The following is a 15195-nucleotide window of genomic DNA, read 5'->3' as shown; positions in this document are numbered from 1 at the left end:
GATTTTTTGTAATATTTAAAGGGCAGTTCTGCCAAGCGTTAAAGCGTCAAGAGCTTGTGCCAATGTTATTCACAGACATAAGCACAAAAAGAACCGCCTTCCAAAGTTAAGACTCGTGTAGTCTCAGTCAGGAATAATTTGTTCATGAGCTTGTCAAGGTCTGCAGTATTCAAAATGTCAACGCTGCAACGAAGTCTTAATCTTTAGGAATGCTCACTAATGGGCAAAAGACTAAGCATTCCATTTTGCTGTTGAAATAGATTCCATTGATTCAATTATTATCAAGGAGGTTTTAATTTTTAATGTCAAACTTCAGTTTATGGATAGACAGCTAAAGTATATTCAAGTAGCTTGACTCCCGGTGTAACTACGGACGCGAAGGGCAAAGGCAGACGGGCAAGGGCTGCTGATGCTGGAGGTTCTTAGGAGAGGCAAGTGCCCTCACATTCTACTCAGCTGAGCAGAACACAGACCTCGTTCAAGCAGCTTGGCTGCTTAAACTCAAGAACGCTGTGTAATACCGGTTGGCAACTCCTTTCCTCAGAAGGCAGCCACAAGCAACGTTCACTGTTACTCTGTTCAGTATTCTCCGTTCTTAAAACAAGACTTGTTATGAGATGGGTCTTCTAGAATTATACACTTTAACACCATTCTGCATTGAGGAGCGAGCATATTTTGTCAGAAGAGCGCCAACTGTCTGCTTCTCTGCACACAAGTCTCTGTAGAGGAAATAAAGCAGATGACGTTGGCATTAGAGATATTCTCATACAAAATGAATCCGTGAAATACTTGTAAACATAAAAATAAAGTGGATTAGGGTATTGGGAGAAAAAAAAAATACTACTGTAACTGTCACATTATGCTTTAAATTACCTAAAGTTTAGAACTTTGCTTGACATTTAAGAAACAGGCAAAACTACATTATTTACTTCAGAAACAAGGATTTTGGTTTTTTAGGGGAGTTGGTTGGGTTTTATTATTACTGTTCTCTAAAGGGTTTTTAATCTAGCAAAACAGTTAGCTTTGAACTACTTAATTATATTACAGTAAATTTAGAGCCACTCATAAAGGTTTGATGCAGTTACTTGTGGGTTACCACCGATATCTGCTCACGCGTATCCTGGCTGGGCCCTTCCCGATCGATAGCACTGTAGCGTACGTGTTAACCACCAAGGGAACGAAGGACGCAGTACAGAAGCACTATTGCTCTGTAGTTCTTGTCTTGTAAATATAGAGACTGATCATAAATGTCCGGAGGTTTATCCTTTGAGTTCAGTCTGCCTCAATCAAATAAGACAGTTACCGTCTATTTAAATTCAGTAGGATCAGCTTTTTACACAAGTTTAAATGCAACGAATATAGCTACAGTTCCCCGGGGTGGGGATTCTATTCACATAGAATTCATATTCGTTTAAAATTGAAAGTATGGCATTTGAGGCAATCATAGCTGAGAAGTCAGTTATGCAGAAAGTGAAGAATATAACACTAATTATATTTTAATAAAAAGCAATATATCCTTACTCTATATAAGGGGTAATATCCACTTCTGTCCACTTTTCCCGTATGCTGAATAAGCTGTTGAATCTTTCCTGATTGTCTTCAGGTAAGTCTTCTACTTTTAGCAGAAAGATGGTCTCTGGTCTTGAGGTTTTATCCACAAGAGCCAAGCCCTGTAGATCAGCATCAGAGAGCAAGTGTTAAGTAAGGACAACACAGTTCAACTTCCTTCTTTCTGGCAATTATCCATGCAAGTTGCCCTTTGCACCTCCAAAGCCTTCTAAAACTGCACTACTAGAGGCAAAGTGAAAAAGTATCATCAAGGTGCTGTTTTACAGGCAGTATTTATCATTTCCTTTATGACAAGAAGGGAGGGGGAAATCCATTAAGTCCCAACATCTCTGCCTCCTTTGAGCAGAAGGGTTTCCACAGTGCTTGCTGGCTGTCACTACACTCTGCGTGACAAAAGCTTCAGCTTCTGTTCTGGTTACATTTACAAGCAGTAACTGCACAGCTGCAACTTTTCTTCAAACAGTGAAACATGCCAGACTTACAGAAATATGAATTGTCATGATTCCAGACTACTGATGCTCATAGAGGATGTCATAAGATGTACTTTAACTCCAGAGCTGACAGAAATAACACCATCAATCCCGGTTAATCGATAAAATCTACATGTGACACCAGTGATTTAACAGCCTACTCAAGAAAGAATCCATACTTCTTTATGCTTTTACCTTAAGCTGATCAAGCCTTGATGTCATTCCTTCAGGGACACTTTGTTGCCAGACTTCTTGAAACTCTGACAGATTGAATTTAACTGCATTCTGCAAAAGCATTTGTGCTATAGCTCTGCATATTTTATCTTCAAGCATTTCAAAGTAAACTTCCCCTGCTGAGAAACAAAAACCAGGTTATGTTGGGTTCTTGCTTTCTGGTAAAATAACAGAGAACAGCCTCCTCTTTCCATTCTGTTCTACAGTCTTCTGCAAACCAAGTATCCTGTTTTTTTCTTTTCCTCAGGGAGTAACCTGATTTGGTATTACCTTGGATAAGTGACGGTATCTTCTTATTCTCAAGAACGAATTAAGCAGAGTACTATGTGTGTGTGCAGCACTGTCTGAGCTACAGTATTCATTCATATCAGTAAATGTATTTGCCTCTCATCTTTTCCCCTTTCACAGTAACACTACACCTACAGCTTTCATTCCTATTTTTGAATGGCTTATATTAAAGTGTTTGCTGTCTGTGGTTGAACAATTAAACAAAACTTTCACTTCCTTAATATATTATAATTATAATATATTATAATATATTATATAGTATATTCCTTATAATATATTATAATTATAATATATTATAATATATTATATAGTATATTCCTTATAATATGAGATGATGAAGGGAATAATGAGAAATTATTTTCTTTCACATTGACTTGGCTAACATTCTCTGAACAAGGTCAGGCATAAACACTTCCTTCCACTTTTCAGCCCTCTGGACTTCCTACAATTCAAACTTGTTCCTTGTGCAACCTGCCTAAATACACTAAGACGACAACCTGTGTCACCCCAACTACTTTCCTATATCCTTTAATGTTGAGTGCAACTCCTCCTTCAGCCAAAGGTGAAATGAAAGCAACCGTGGGGAAGAATTCAGATTGAGATTAAGGCACTGAAATATTATGTCTATACGCGAGATGGGCAATGGAGATTTAATCAATACAATCAAAGGATCTTGTGGTGCAGCTTAAGGGACCAAAGGCAGATGTCTACTTCAGGCAAGCTGAATTCAGGGAGATCTACATGCCGTTGAATATTCACAGTAGCACAATTCACAGTAAGCACGATTGCTTACACATCGGAGGCCTCCTAGGGTATCTAAAGAGAGATTCCACCTAAATTTTACTACTGGTCTGTCTTTAGTCACAAAATTATGGCTTGTAGACACCTAATAAATCACTTCAGGTACCACTGAGAGTTCCTGCTTTTTCCCTAGTGTCTTGTACAGTTTAATAGTCCTTTTTCCTATGAAACTTTCTCTAACAATTTTACTGATTTTTAGCTCAGTTTGCTCCCTCCTTTTACTGGCATTGTAGCAAATTCATTTGTTTGGGCCATCCTCACAAAATCTGCATTCACTCATGAGTAACTCTTTCCTTTATGCAAAATGAAAGTACGCGTGCTTTCCCAAACTTACCATTATCAGTGTATTTCCTTCCATAGCTTAAAAGAATGTGTTCTATCATCTCTCTGGAAAAAAAAAAAAAAATAAAAATCAGAAATCAAGGTTTAAAACTGTTCATCATGACATTACAGAAACAGTTACCAAGAAGAAGATGAAGGAACAGGTAAAGTAAAAAAATCAAGGAGACTGGAGGACGGGACACATCTTCATGGCCGAAATGAACAGATTGATAAAAACTTAGAAGTAACTTAAAAGAGGGCAAAAGGGGACAAAAAGGACAGATAGGAGTTGATTCAGCATGTCATCCCCAAAAGTCTTTTCCACTTTCTAGTTATAACTAGCAAAGACTAAAAGGCGTAAGGAGAATAAGGAAAAGGGACTCTTACAATGTCGCTTCTTTCCAATGAGAAGTGACGCAAGTCACAGATTTGGCAGTTAATTATCCCTTGCTGAATAGCAGGCATTTTTCTAAACCTCTGGCATAAAATTACAACCTAACTGCAGACACCAATACTAAAGCAAGATTTCTTTTTGAGCCAAAAGCCAAATAAATGGAAAATGCCATATATTGTAAACTTAAGACATTGTTTGAATGGTAATCTTAAATTATTTCATGACTCCAAACGGCAGTACAATCAACTCAACTCTTAAGATCTGAATTCAGTATTATACCAGAAAATATACCACCATCTCAGACATTACGCAAGATGTAAACCAAACATTTTTGGCTAGCTTCAGAACAAGTATTTCAAGATGGTCAGCAATTTATGGCTTAAGTACGTGCTACTTCCATCATTTACAACTCAGCAGTAACGTTTCTACTATTGAATCAATGGAAATATTACCAATAGATACTAAAATCAGTTTATTAACCTGCCTGTCTAAACTACTAATGCCCTTGTATATTTTAGAGCCAAAGAAAATATATCATCAACATAACTGGAATCTAGAGTTATAAGACTATAATTCTAATAAATAATTAATAACGATTGCAATTAGTAATAGTTAATAATGATTGTAGACAATTTTAAGTACTAAAAGTAATTGCTTACTTGGGCTCTAAAGATCCAAGTTCCTCGAGGCAGGTACGTAAAGGAACCTTACTTAAAGGCCAGGACTCTGAGTCTATTAGCTGAGTCACGTGATTCAAGAGTTTCATCTCATAGTCAAACTCCAGAATTCTCCAATATCCTGCCAAACAGAAAACCACAAAGCAGTGTTAGAAGGAAAACATTAACACCTTAATGCTATTCTCCTGAAGATACATTACAGGAGCCTGGACATTTGGGTCACACCTTTACAAAGTACAGCGACAGCATTCTGTCCTTTTCAGGATTAAAACTGAGAAAAAGAACAGAATAGTAAGAGCAAATGTAAAGGAGAAACAAATAAAATTATCTCAATTATTCATAACTGTTTATGTAGATTAACTGCCACAGATACAAAGACACTACAAATCCCATTCCAAGACGAATCAGACCTGCAAAAACTAGTAATTAATTCAGGCACAGAACTGCATGAACAGAACTGGCTGCACTGGCCCTGCAGAGTGGCAGTTCAGGTCCAGCCAAGTTCAGAAATCCAGATGTGACACAGCACAGATCTGGTGCTGTGCAGCTGTAAGTGACAAGGGAAGTAATTTGTGACATTGTCCTCACCTACCTAATGGGATGGTATAGAGAAGACGGAGCAGAAGTCTTCCCAGTGGAGCTCAGCAATGGGACAGAAGGCAACAAGCACAAGTTGCAACAGGGGAAATCCCAGCTGGTTATTAGGAGAATTTTTTTCCCTTGCAGATAGTCAAGCACTGGAACAGCCTGGACAGAGGTTGTGCAATCTCCATCCTTGGCAATGCTCAGAACTTGACCAGCCGAGGCCCTGAGCAGCCAGCTCCAAGTTGGCCCTGCTTTGGATCTGATAACCTCCAGAGCTCAGTTCTGCCCTATATTATTCTATGACTCTAGGACTGCTGTCACCTGGCGTCCAGGTGAGGGTTTGGACTTGGCCAAGTATAGGATGAGTAGGAGCTGTCCCAAGGTGAGGCACTTGCTCTATACGCCTCACAGGGCAGGAAGACTTCCGAGATAAACCCAGTCTGGGAGGAAGAAAGGACTATGAAAGGGTTGAGGTTACCTAAGGATCAGCTATTTTTGCCTCTAGAACTGCAGAAAGCAGAAGCCACTCATCCATCAAGAGGGCAACCAGCCAAAAAATATTCATGCTATGGGTGGGATACTCCGATGCCAGTGTTTGTAGAAGCAAAGAAGGGGTTACCCTGGAAAGAGCCAGACTGGTCAATGCCTGCTCAGTTTTATCTTTTTGATCAACTTCACAGCATCAGAGGATATAGGAAATATGGAAGCAGATCTTAGTACTTTGAAGTAACTTGCACCTTGAAAGATGAGGATGTGGAATGGGCCTTAAAAAAAGGAGACACAGATATTTTGGGGAAAAAAAAAAAAAAGCAGGGTTATTTCCTCATAGGCAATAATATTCTTTAGAGATTAATACCTTCAATTTTGCAGGCATCTATAACCTGCAATTGGTGCAGTATTTCTTCTTCACTTGCTTGAATCAGACTTAACAAATCTTCTGTTGTATACTGCAACAAGGGGAAAAAACAGAAGAAAATAACAGGTTATCCTTACTCCTCCTTTGCTTCAGCAAGCATGCTAACTGCATTTTAAGATATAATGAAAGAAAGACTTAGATGATGGATGTTTTTTTCCCCAGACTCTGCATTTTCTAAGGTTTACCACACTCTCTGAAACTTTTCCTGTAACTTACAACATTTCTCAAAGCATTATTCAACATAAAAACCAGTCTAACTACAGGGAAGTCTTTGTGCCATGCATAAGTAATATATCTGCATTCCCAGGATGTCAAACTAGCCCAAGTGGGCATCATAAGTAAAGTGTCACAGCAAGAATGAAAAGTAAATGTGTTCTGTCTTTCCTAAATCACATATTTTAATCTGTGAGATTCAAAGAAAAGGCAAAACAAAACTCACTTATCACTTTTGGATAGAATCAGAACTCCAACTTAGTACCTCCCCTGAGGGAAAGCCTCCTCCAGCACGACCTCAACAGTTGTGTGTTGTGTTTTGGTGTCTGCTAACCAATTAGCAGACACACAGCACAGACCCAGCCACAGTACATACAGCTCCCTGCAGAACAGTTACTTGGTGAGATCGGAGGGTGCTGTGGATACTGTGGTAAAGAATTAGGAGACACGGGAGGAACAGAAGGTGAGGAGTGAAGTATAGAGAAGGAACACCAGACTTAAATCCACAGGAAACAGGGCTTCATCAAGTCCTTTATTCACCTTACAGCCTTTTTAATCAACTCTAATATTAAAGTTTTGTTGATTATAGCGTAAGAATATTTCCCATCAAAAAAGAAAAAAATTGGATTAAGTACTTGACATCTATTAGACTATGGGAACACAAATGGAACAACACTAAGTTTGGAACATCCACATGTTAAAAAAAACAAACATTTAGTACATACAGAAAGGTCTCCTCTTCCTGCTGTGCCATTCCAATTAGACAGGAAGTTGAAACATCATCAGGCTAAGCAGCACTGAACTCACATCAGTATTTCAGCTAGGGATGACCATATTATACAGTATTTTAAAAAAACACTGCTAGCAATTGAGAGCAAAAATATCCCCAGATCAGTATGCAAGTGTGTTTGAGAGTTAGATACTGCCATTCAGATAAGACCCTGTACAGGAGCGCTTGGCATTTGTTTCCCCTCTGAGGCCTGGCTAGCACTCCAACAGCTTTTTTAAGAAATCACTGCTCTCACCTATGATGCTTTTATCAGCTGCATCACCCTTGCAAACATGAAATGGAATGGGTTGACTTGCATCACATCCATACCAGCAATTTCCAGATAAGGATAAGAAACATATTAAATACATTAACTCAGGCGCATTCAATCATTTGAATATGCCTTGCCATCTTATTGTAAACCCCAGGATTTTAATTTGGTGCATCCTGAGCAAGCTGCGTACTAGCCTGTTTCTAAGTTTTCCGGTACTTTGCTAAATCACATCACTATGCATCAGGCTTCCTTATAGTAATGCCTGATAGTGCTATAGTTCCTTATGGTTCCTTTCCTGTAGTTCTGTGTATGACACAGTACGAACAATTGAAAACGATGAGACGTTTACAGTAAGCCACCCAAACATAGTAATTTGTTTTCAAAGGGATTAAAGATGGCTTATTTGTTGCCAGCACCCAATAAATATTAAGTGTAAGCAAACAACACAGCAAAATTTTTTCCTACACACGTATTGTTTGGAATTCTAGTGAGAATTAGTTCCATAGGAAAGAGAGCTTTCTCATGGAGAGCTTTCAGATTAAAGTTCCACCAGTGGCATAGCTAAGATTCATCTACGTTTATCAGATATATCTAGTTGTTCTTTAGTAAGCCGATACATGAAACGTTCTCCTTCAAAACAAATGGAGAGGATCAGCTCTCAAACCAGGCACTAATGTTCGGGGAGACATTGACATGTTTTTATAAAATTAATTTAATATTATCAGTAAATACTATTGCTTATGACATCTTTTGTTGCTAGCCTTTGTCAATGCTTATAATTTCTGGACAGTTTAAGCCCTTTTCCCTTTGCTATCCCTCATTTGCTGCTATGTCCTTCTATGCCTAGGCCAGAGTAGGTAGGAAAAATGAGAGAGGGAAAAGGCAATGCTGGGGGAAAGATTCTGAAACTTATCAGAAATTAGACTGTTAATCATCCAGAGAGAGGCAGCATTTCTCTCCAGGGGAGAAAAGGAACATCTATGTTTGTACACGCCAGCACATACAGATGGTTTGTTAGTATCAGTTTCAACCAAGCTTCAGCATAAAATACTTTGGAGCAACCATTTCTGTTTTTTAAAGTCAAAAAAAAAAATCAACCAAACTAACAAAACTCCAGGATTTTTATGAGCCTTTTATTTGAGATCATATGCTGCACAGTCCCTGTCTCTCCATTACTATTCAGATCCTAAACCGGATCTCCTGGAAACATAAAAGGGCAGCAGGACAGGATTTTATTTGTGTTTTCCCTTCTTGTAGCGTCAGTCTTATTCTCTGCCTTATATCATCCTTGTCATTCTCTGCGACTCCCTGCTTCTCCTTGTCGTCATGAATTTCTGATTGGCAAGTGACTTGTACGTGGGTGTCCTGTGAACTCACACTTAGCTCATACACGACAGCCCCAAAGAAGTAGGAAAAGCTGCATTATACCTTAGTAGTCATATAACTCTCAAGGAGTTTACAAAAGGTTCTGAAGACTGTCTTCAAGAAACTCCCCACATAAAAAGGGAAATCCCCAGTCTCTTTCGGTGTCCTTTCTTTTCCTCTTTTTACTAAAAAAAAGATTGCTTACCTGCTCCTCAGTGGAAGTGCTAATAATTACCCACTTGTTTAGAACAGTATACTTAAAAAATTAAATCAAAGCAGCACTGTGAAACATGGGAGCAAAGGTATTTTTCTAGTTAAGAATGTATCTTCACTTTAATTTGCCCGTTACCAATTACAAGAAAGTAATTTACATAGCTGATTTACCTTTGAAAATGTCAAAGTCCGATCTTTCTGACTATCTGGCCCTTCATATGGATCTTCCATTAAAAGCTTCCTCAGTTTCTTCAGTTTAGGTCGACATCTCCTTAATTCCCAATAGTTATTGCAAAAGCCAGCAATCTACAGGAAAAAACAGCGACTCTTAAAACATTTTAATCTACTATTTGGATTCAAAGAAGCTTACCAAAAATTATCAGCAAGAAATATTAATCTAGTCACTGAGGACAAGAATTTATTAATAGGATAATTACTTTAAATGTGAAACAATGATTGTAATATTTTTAATAAACAAAATTACTACAGGCAATGAAGAATAAAAATCCACTGTTGGTTGATAAAAATATGCTCACAGTGCATATGACAAAGGGAACAACTCATCTCTACATGCAGATGATAGAATATCATCATGGGATATACTCCTGCACAGTCCTCATCAACATTTCTTTTCCTCTTAATACTAAGTCATATTACTGCCATAAACCCCCTCCTGTGTTATCCTGTTTCCATCTTCCCCACTTCTTTCCATGCTTGGGATCTACCTCATGGTCTTTTTACACCTTAACAAATCATCATATCACTAAGCTCAAGTAAAATGGACATTAACGAGACAGTAAGCTACACTTGCACACAACTAACAAGACATCTCTGGTCCTTACTCTGGTTCAACACACAAATTTAAAGTGTGCAACAGGAATCTCAGATGTAATCAATTCAACAACATTAATCTAATAAAACTTTACCTCAGGATTACTCTGAAGGTGTTTCATGGGGTACAGCTTGGACTCCCTAGAAGACTCTTTGAAGAGGACAGGGTATTGAAGGCCTTTGAGCATTGTTTCCGTTATTTACTGAACCATCGGAAGTGGGAACAGAACGACAGAGGCAGAACAGGCTCCAGGTTTGACTCCTGACCCAACCACTAGCCCCTTGTAAAAAAGCCTCCATGAAAAAGCCTCCAGATAGTACTTTAAAATACCCTAAATGCTTTACCAGACCACTTTTTTTAAAGGTCATCTATTAAAAAACAAAACCAAACTCTAATGTTCCATTTAAATCAACTATAAGCAAACCACCTGTATGTAGTAGTCCTATCCAAATTCTAAAACAGAGAAAGCTCCCTGGTTTTAATCTAACTATTCTGTAGCTTGCTTGGCACAAAATTCAGGTAAACACCAATTTCCTGATAAACTTCTAAGCTTTATTTTCCTCCATGTCAAATAGCATTTACCTAAGCGTTAGATTTTTTTTTTTTTCCTGCCAAGTTCTTCTCTGAGCAATTTAGTAATGAACAAGAAGGTACTCTGCATAGCAAAGAAAATAAATAATTCTAATTTATAATCCAAAGCTCATAACTGGAGCTAGTCTGTGTGAGGTGAATAAAATGTCAGATGCTTTGGCCATGAGTTTTAGCCCTGCAAGTCGTACAAAGAGCAGCACCGAGACTGCAGGAGAAGGGCAGTGAAGCCCCAAAACACTGCGTAAACAGTGTCTTTCACTGTGTTCCACAATTTGCAGTGCCAATACACCATGTAACATTTTTGAAAACATTAAGAGACCTCTTAGAAATAAAACTCAAAATAATTCCTAAGCAAATCACATTTATATTATGTTGACATGTGTGACTTCAGAGGGCTAGTGAGATCATTAAACATAGCAAAAAAAAAGAACATGGAAGAATATTACTTTCTCATTAATCTACTTTAGTTTGAATTAACTTTTTCTGTTAGCTGAACTACTGACTTCACGAAAGAAATGATGATGTTTTGATTATGATGTTCATCTAAGGACAGGATTACTCCTCAATGATATCATTATATCCATTAGAGCAAATAATGACCTAGTAATAATATTTGCCTAACTATTTTAGTAGAATTTTATTAACTATGCTTCAGAAGAGCAGAGAACGACGAATTCTTTAAACTGAGAACTCTAAAATCATTCACTCCGACAAATTTTTCCAGACACTAGTTGAAAGAGAGTCACTTTTGAATAGATTTCTGTTTTTAAAAAATAATATTCAGGCATGACAAGGTATAATCTGCCTTTTGGGGAAGGCACTCCTAAGAAACAATTTGCAAACATCTTGTTTTAAAAATAGCTACTAACACTGAGCAATTAGATTTTCTTTGAAAGCTTTTAATACTTACCACAAGTAATTACTATCCACTGAAAATAAACCAAAGTTTTAACTTCTTAGAAACAATAATTATCATACATTATGGATAAAGTTCAGTTGCCTAAAGAAGAGCCCTAGAGCCATTTTGGACACCCTAAGGTATAGCATGCCCCCTGTGTATAAAGCGTATTTATAAAGACACCCTCCTGGGGCTGTTCGATATACAAAGAACCTACAGGAGACTCACGTCTTTCTGGAGTGGCAGCTTGTAGCTAGACCAATACCACAAGGCACCTAAAATGGTATTAGAAGTCTATGTTTAGGCAACTGAATCCCAGCTGAGTTTCACATACGCATCTTGCATAAAATACAAGACATTACAGAGAATAAGAAAGTAGAGAATTAAAGCAAACAAACAAAAACCCAGAAAGACATACCTGTGAATGAATAATATTACAAGACGCTTGATCTGCATTCAGCTGTTCCGGAGTTTTGCAACCAGGAATAAACAGCAGCATATTTGAGGTATCTGCTATTTTCATGTCGTAAGTTTTATCTTTGCTGCACAACACTGCTTGTTCATCCTTTTCACCACGGATTACTAGGCTGGAAAAAAACCAGCACAAAAATAAAGACGTATTTTTATCTCTGTTTCAGGATGAACACCTATTAAACTTGTCTGATATTTTTCCACATTTATACATTGGTAAAGAAGTTATAAACTGCAGTTCTGTTTGGCAGCAGCAGTCACAGTATACCAAAATATAAAGATGTAACCAACGATTAATCTAAAATATCTTAACACTGTTTTTTCCTCACGTTTTTGAGTTTACCTACTCTGAAAGACAAGTATTCAAGGTTTTTAATGCAGATCACAGTCCAACCTCCTCACCTGCCTTTGCACACAAAACTGCCCAAAACACTGATTAGGTGATGCTTAAAGCCTGAACTAGTTCACTAATCCTAGAAATGAGATTACAACTAGAATTGTTCTTTAACGAGGACTGAAAGCGGCTCACTGTGGAACAAGACAGCAAACAGAAATTGTGTCTATTGTGCATCATCCTTTAGATAATTCCCTCTCAAAAACATACACGTTGTCTTGCAAGTAATTCCAAGCAGGAAAGAAAACCTTCTAGAGCATTGCATTACAAAGAATCCATGCAACCCCCCCTCTTCAGCTCACATACTTGATTAAATAGAGATTCTTAGTGAGGACATGATAACAGCAAAGCAGGACCACAACAGGGGAACATTCGGTTCCTCCCAGGCTACACTAAATTAAGTGCTCAGATTAAATTTAATCAAGCTGCTTGTCTTGCTTCCAAAAGCTTGCATGCATGAGCAAAGCTCAGCTGTGCCCCAAGCAGTCCTCAGCCTGATTCAGGCCTCTAACCAATGACAGTTTATCAATATTGCACTATGGACAGGCTTCATAACATACATCTCTGAGGACTATTTTCTTTCAAGGGAGTTCTCATGTTGCATAATTTTAAACACTTTTATTGTGTCACTGGCATTGCAGCAAAGGAAGAAACTTTAAAACAGCATCAAAAGCTTATCTAGAATCTGTTCTTGGTCCAGAGTAAGATGTCACATAACCATTCTACCAAATGCCTATGTTAATGCTGTACATCCTTCGCTGTCCTGTCCTGTTTGTCTCACTTGTAGGCACCCTGCCATCGACCCGACCTCATGAGCTCCAGTCAGAAAATCTCAGAAGCCAGAGGGATTCTTTTAAACACATAATCTCCTTTCCTAAACACACGTTTTTAGGCATCTATCTTTATATGCCCCAAAAGAAACTCTCCTCATGTTTGGCTATAAGTCTCCTCAGATGCAATTTTTCCATGTGGGGAAAAAAAAAAAACAACCAAACAAATCTTCCTACAGGTGTTACTAGTTTCCAGTTTCCAATATAACTGAGGCTTAAGGGGCAGTTACAATTTCAGGCAAACCATATTAAAAGAATAAGAGTCTGGAAAAAGCCACGTTTAAGAGCCATGTCAGCTACTTAACGCTAAAGATGGGACAGCGGAGGCCTGACAGCAGCCCTGAGGCCCCGCCTGAGGCCCTGCCTGATCTCCATCCCGCCCCGCCGCTGCTCCGGCTCCCTCACGCACGGCGGGCGGGAAGACTCCAGCCTCCCGCCGCAGGGCGGGCCTGTCCCGCTCCCTCGGCCTCCCTCAGGTCGCCGTCCCGGCCACCACGGCCACCAAGCGGCGACAGAGCCCGGCCCGCGGCGACACCCCCCGCCCTGCAGGGGGCGCCCCTCCCGTACCTGCGTCCCGCCTCCAGCTCGGCGCAGAGGCCCGGCTCCAGCTGCAGCAGGCAGCACTCGCCGGCGCCGGCCTGCGGACCGAAGCTGAGGCAGTGGACGACCGGCAGCAACTCCGCCGGGTTCAGTTTGGCCGTCTGCAGCGTAGCTTCTACCTCCGCCCGGCTCCGCATGGCGACCGCTGGGCTCGAACCACTGCGAAACCCGCGCCGCCCGATCCCCCGCCCCCGCCGAGGCGGTGCCGGTCGCGGCGAAGGGGCGGGAGGCTGGGTTGATTCTCTGGTTGCCTGCGATGCGCCCGGCCGCAGCCGGCGGGGCGGGCGGCACCGCCTCGGGGTTACACTGAGGGGAATCCCGCAGGGGTGCCGCTCCACCGCCGGGTCTGATCCGGGACAAACCTCCCGGTTTCTGTCCGGCTGCACTAGAGCCAGGCTGGGCTGCAATAAATATCTCCATGCCAATAAAATGTCATAAAAATCCACAAAATGCCCTAAAAAAAAAAAAATCTATAAAAATACAATAAAAACGGGCCCAATAGGGGAGCCCTTGCCCGGCTCTGACTGAGGCAGCACGCTCCGGGTTCTTCCTTGCCACCAGGGCATGAGAGCAAGGGTGGGGAGAGGCAGAACGGCTGCCCCGGCCGCCATGGCGGGGCCTGGCTGTGGGTGGGAAGACGCCAGCAGCACCCCTGCTCCTGTCACGACAGCTGTGGGGATTGTCTGACAGAGGGCAAGTGCCCGCCGGCTCTCCTCGCCCCGTGATCCCTTAGGAAAGGGATTACACAGCCCCCACAGAGGGGTTTGTCTGCCCGTGGCTCAGGGCCCAGCTGGGCTTCGCGCTGTGGCCGGACCTGGGCTCCGTCTGCTTGAAGAAGCTGTGAGGAAGAGCTTGAGCTAAAGCCATGACAGAGATGAGTAAAACCCACAGGCAAGCGCGATTATTGCAATGGAAATAGTGAGCAGCTCAGAGATTCAAGAGGAAGTCTATTGACATCCTTAAACCATAAGAAAAAAATGAAAGCGGAGGCTCAGAAGACAGGGGCTCCGCACCGCTGGGATCAGCCCTCTGCACGGAGCAGCACAGGATGCCTCTTCCCTGCCTCGTCCAGGACACCCGGTTCCCCAAACGCTCACTGTGTTCTTGCTGCGGGGCATATTAACACTCAGCTTAGTAGCGTGTTAGTGCGCTGTCTGCTGTGTGCCTTAGCTAACAAATAATTACTTTGTGCTCCCAAGTTGCGTATATCCGCTTGCAGAGTCCCTCTGTGCTTGGTAAAGCCTGCACCAGATGCCGAAGACAAAGAGGTTGTGCCACGTTTGTGTTGGAACCAGAAGCAGGAGCTGGTGGGATAGAGCTGGCTCGGTTCAGTACCCAGCACGGCAGAGAGCAACTGTTGTTATATGTGACTGAGTCAGGCATCTTCTGTCTTCAGAAGGTCCTTTGCCGGAGTGGTGCCAGCGAGGCAATTGGCCTTGGAGAAAACTTTGCCTGCAGTAATGAGGGAGTTACCTCTATCACATGTGCAG

At 40.9% G+C, this 15195-nt stretch overlaps 1 protein-coding gene across 1 annotated transcript; it reads right to left on the bottom strand.

The window, feature by feature from the left end:
* Nucleotides 1-189: 189 nt before the first annotated feature.
* DSCC1 (DNA replication and sister chromatid cohesion 1) lies at nt 190-13872 on the bottom strand. The gene is made up of 9 exons (XM_082307187.1): nt 13673-13872; nt 11829-11997; nt 9261-9395; nt 6196-6286; nt 4737-4875; nt 3697-3749; nt 2235-2392; nt 1522-1670; nt 190-719 (listed from the first exon to the last, which is right to left on the bottom strand). The coding sequence occupies exons 1-9, from the start codon at nt 13840-13842 to the stop codon at nt 611-613; spliced, it is 1173 nt and encodes a 390-aa protein (XP_082163313.1). The 5' UTR covers nt 13843-13872; the 3' UTR covers nt 190-610.
* Nucleotides 13873-15195: the final 1323 nt, after the last annotated feature.

Source organism: Platalea leucorodia, assembly GCF_965183815.1.
Source record: "Platalea leucorodia genome assembly, chromosome: 1".
NCBI lineage: Eukaryota > Metazoa > Chordata > Aves > Pelecaniformes > Threskiornithidae > Platalea > Platalea leucorodia.
Note: the sequence above shows the minus strand (reverse complement) of the source record. Positions and strands in the feature narration are given on the sequence as shown.

What these genes read in the sequence shown, in the direction of transcription:
- DSCC1 (XM_082307187.1), bottom strand. Translation starts at nt 13,842, where the DNA reads ATGCGGAGCCGGGCGGAGGTAGAAGCTACGCTGCAGACGGCCAAACTG. An exon ending in CTTGGATCTTTAGAGCCCAA is followed by an intron (nt 3,750 to 4,736) that starts GTAAGCAATTAC and finishes TTTTTTTTCCAG; the next exon opens with AGAGATGATAGAACACATTC. An exon ending in GATATTACCCCTTATATAGA is followed by an intron (nt 720 to 1,521) that starts GTAAGGATATAT and finishes TTTCCTCTACAG; the next exon opens with AGACTTGTGTGCAGAGAAGC.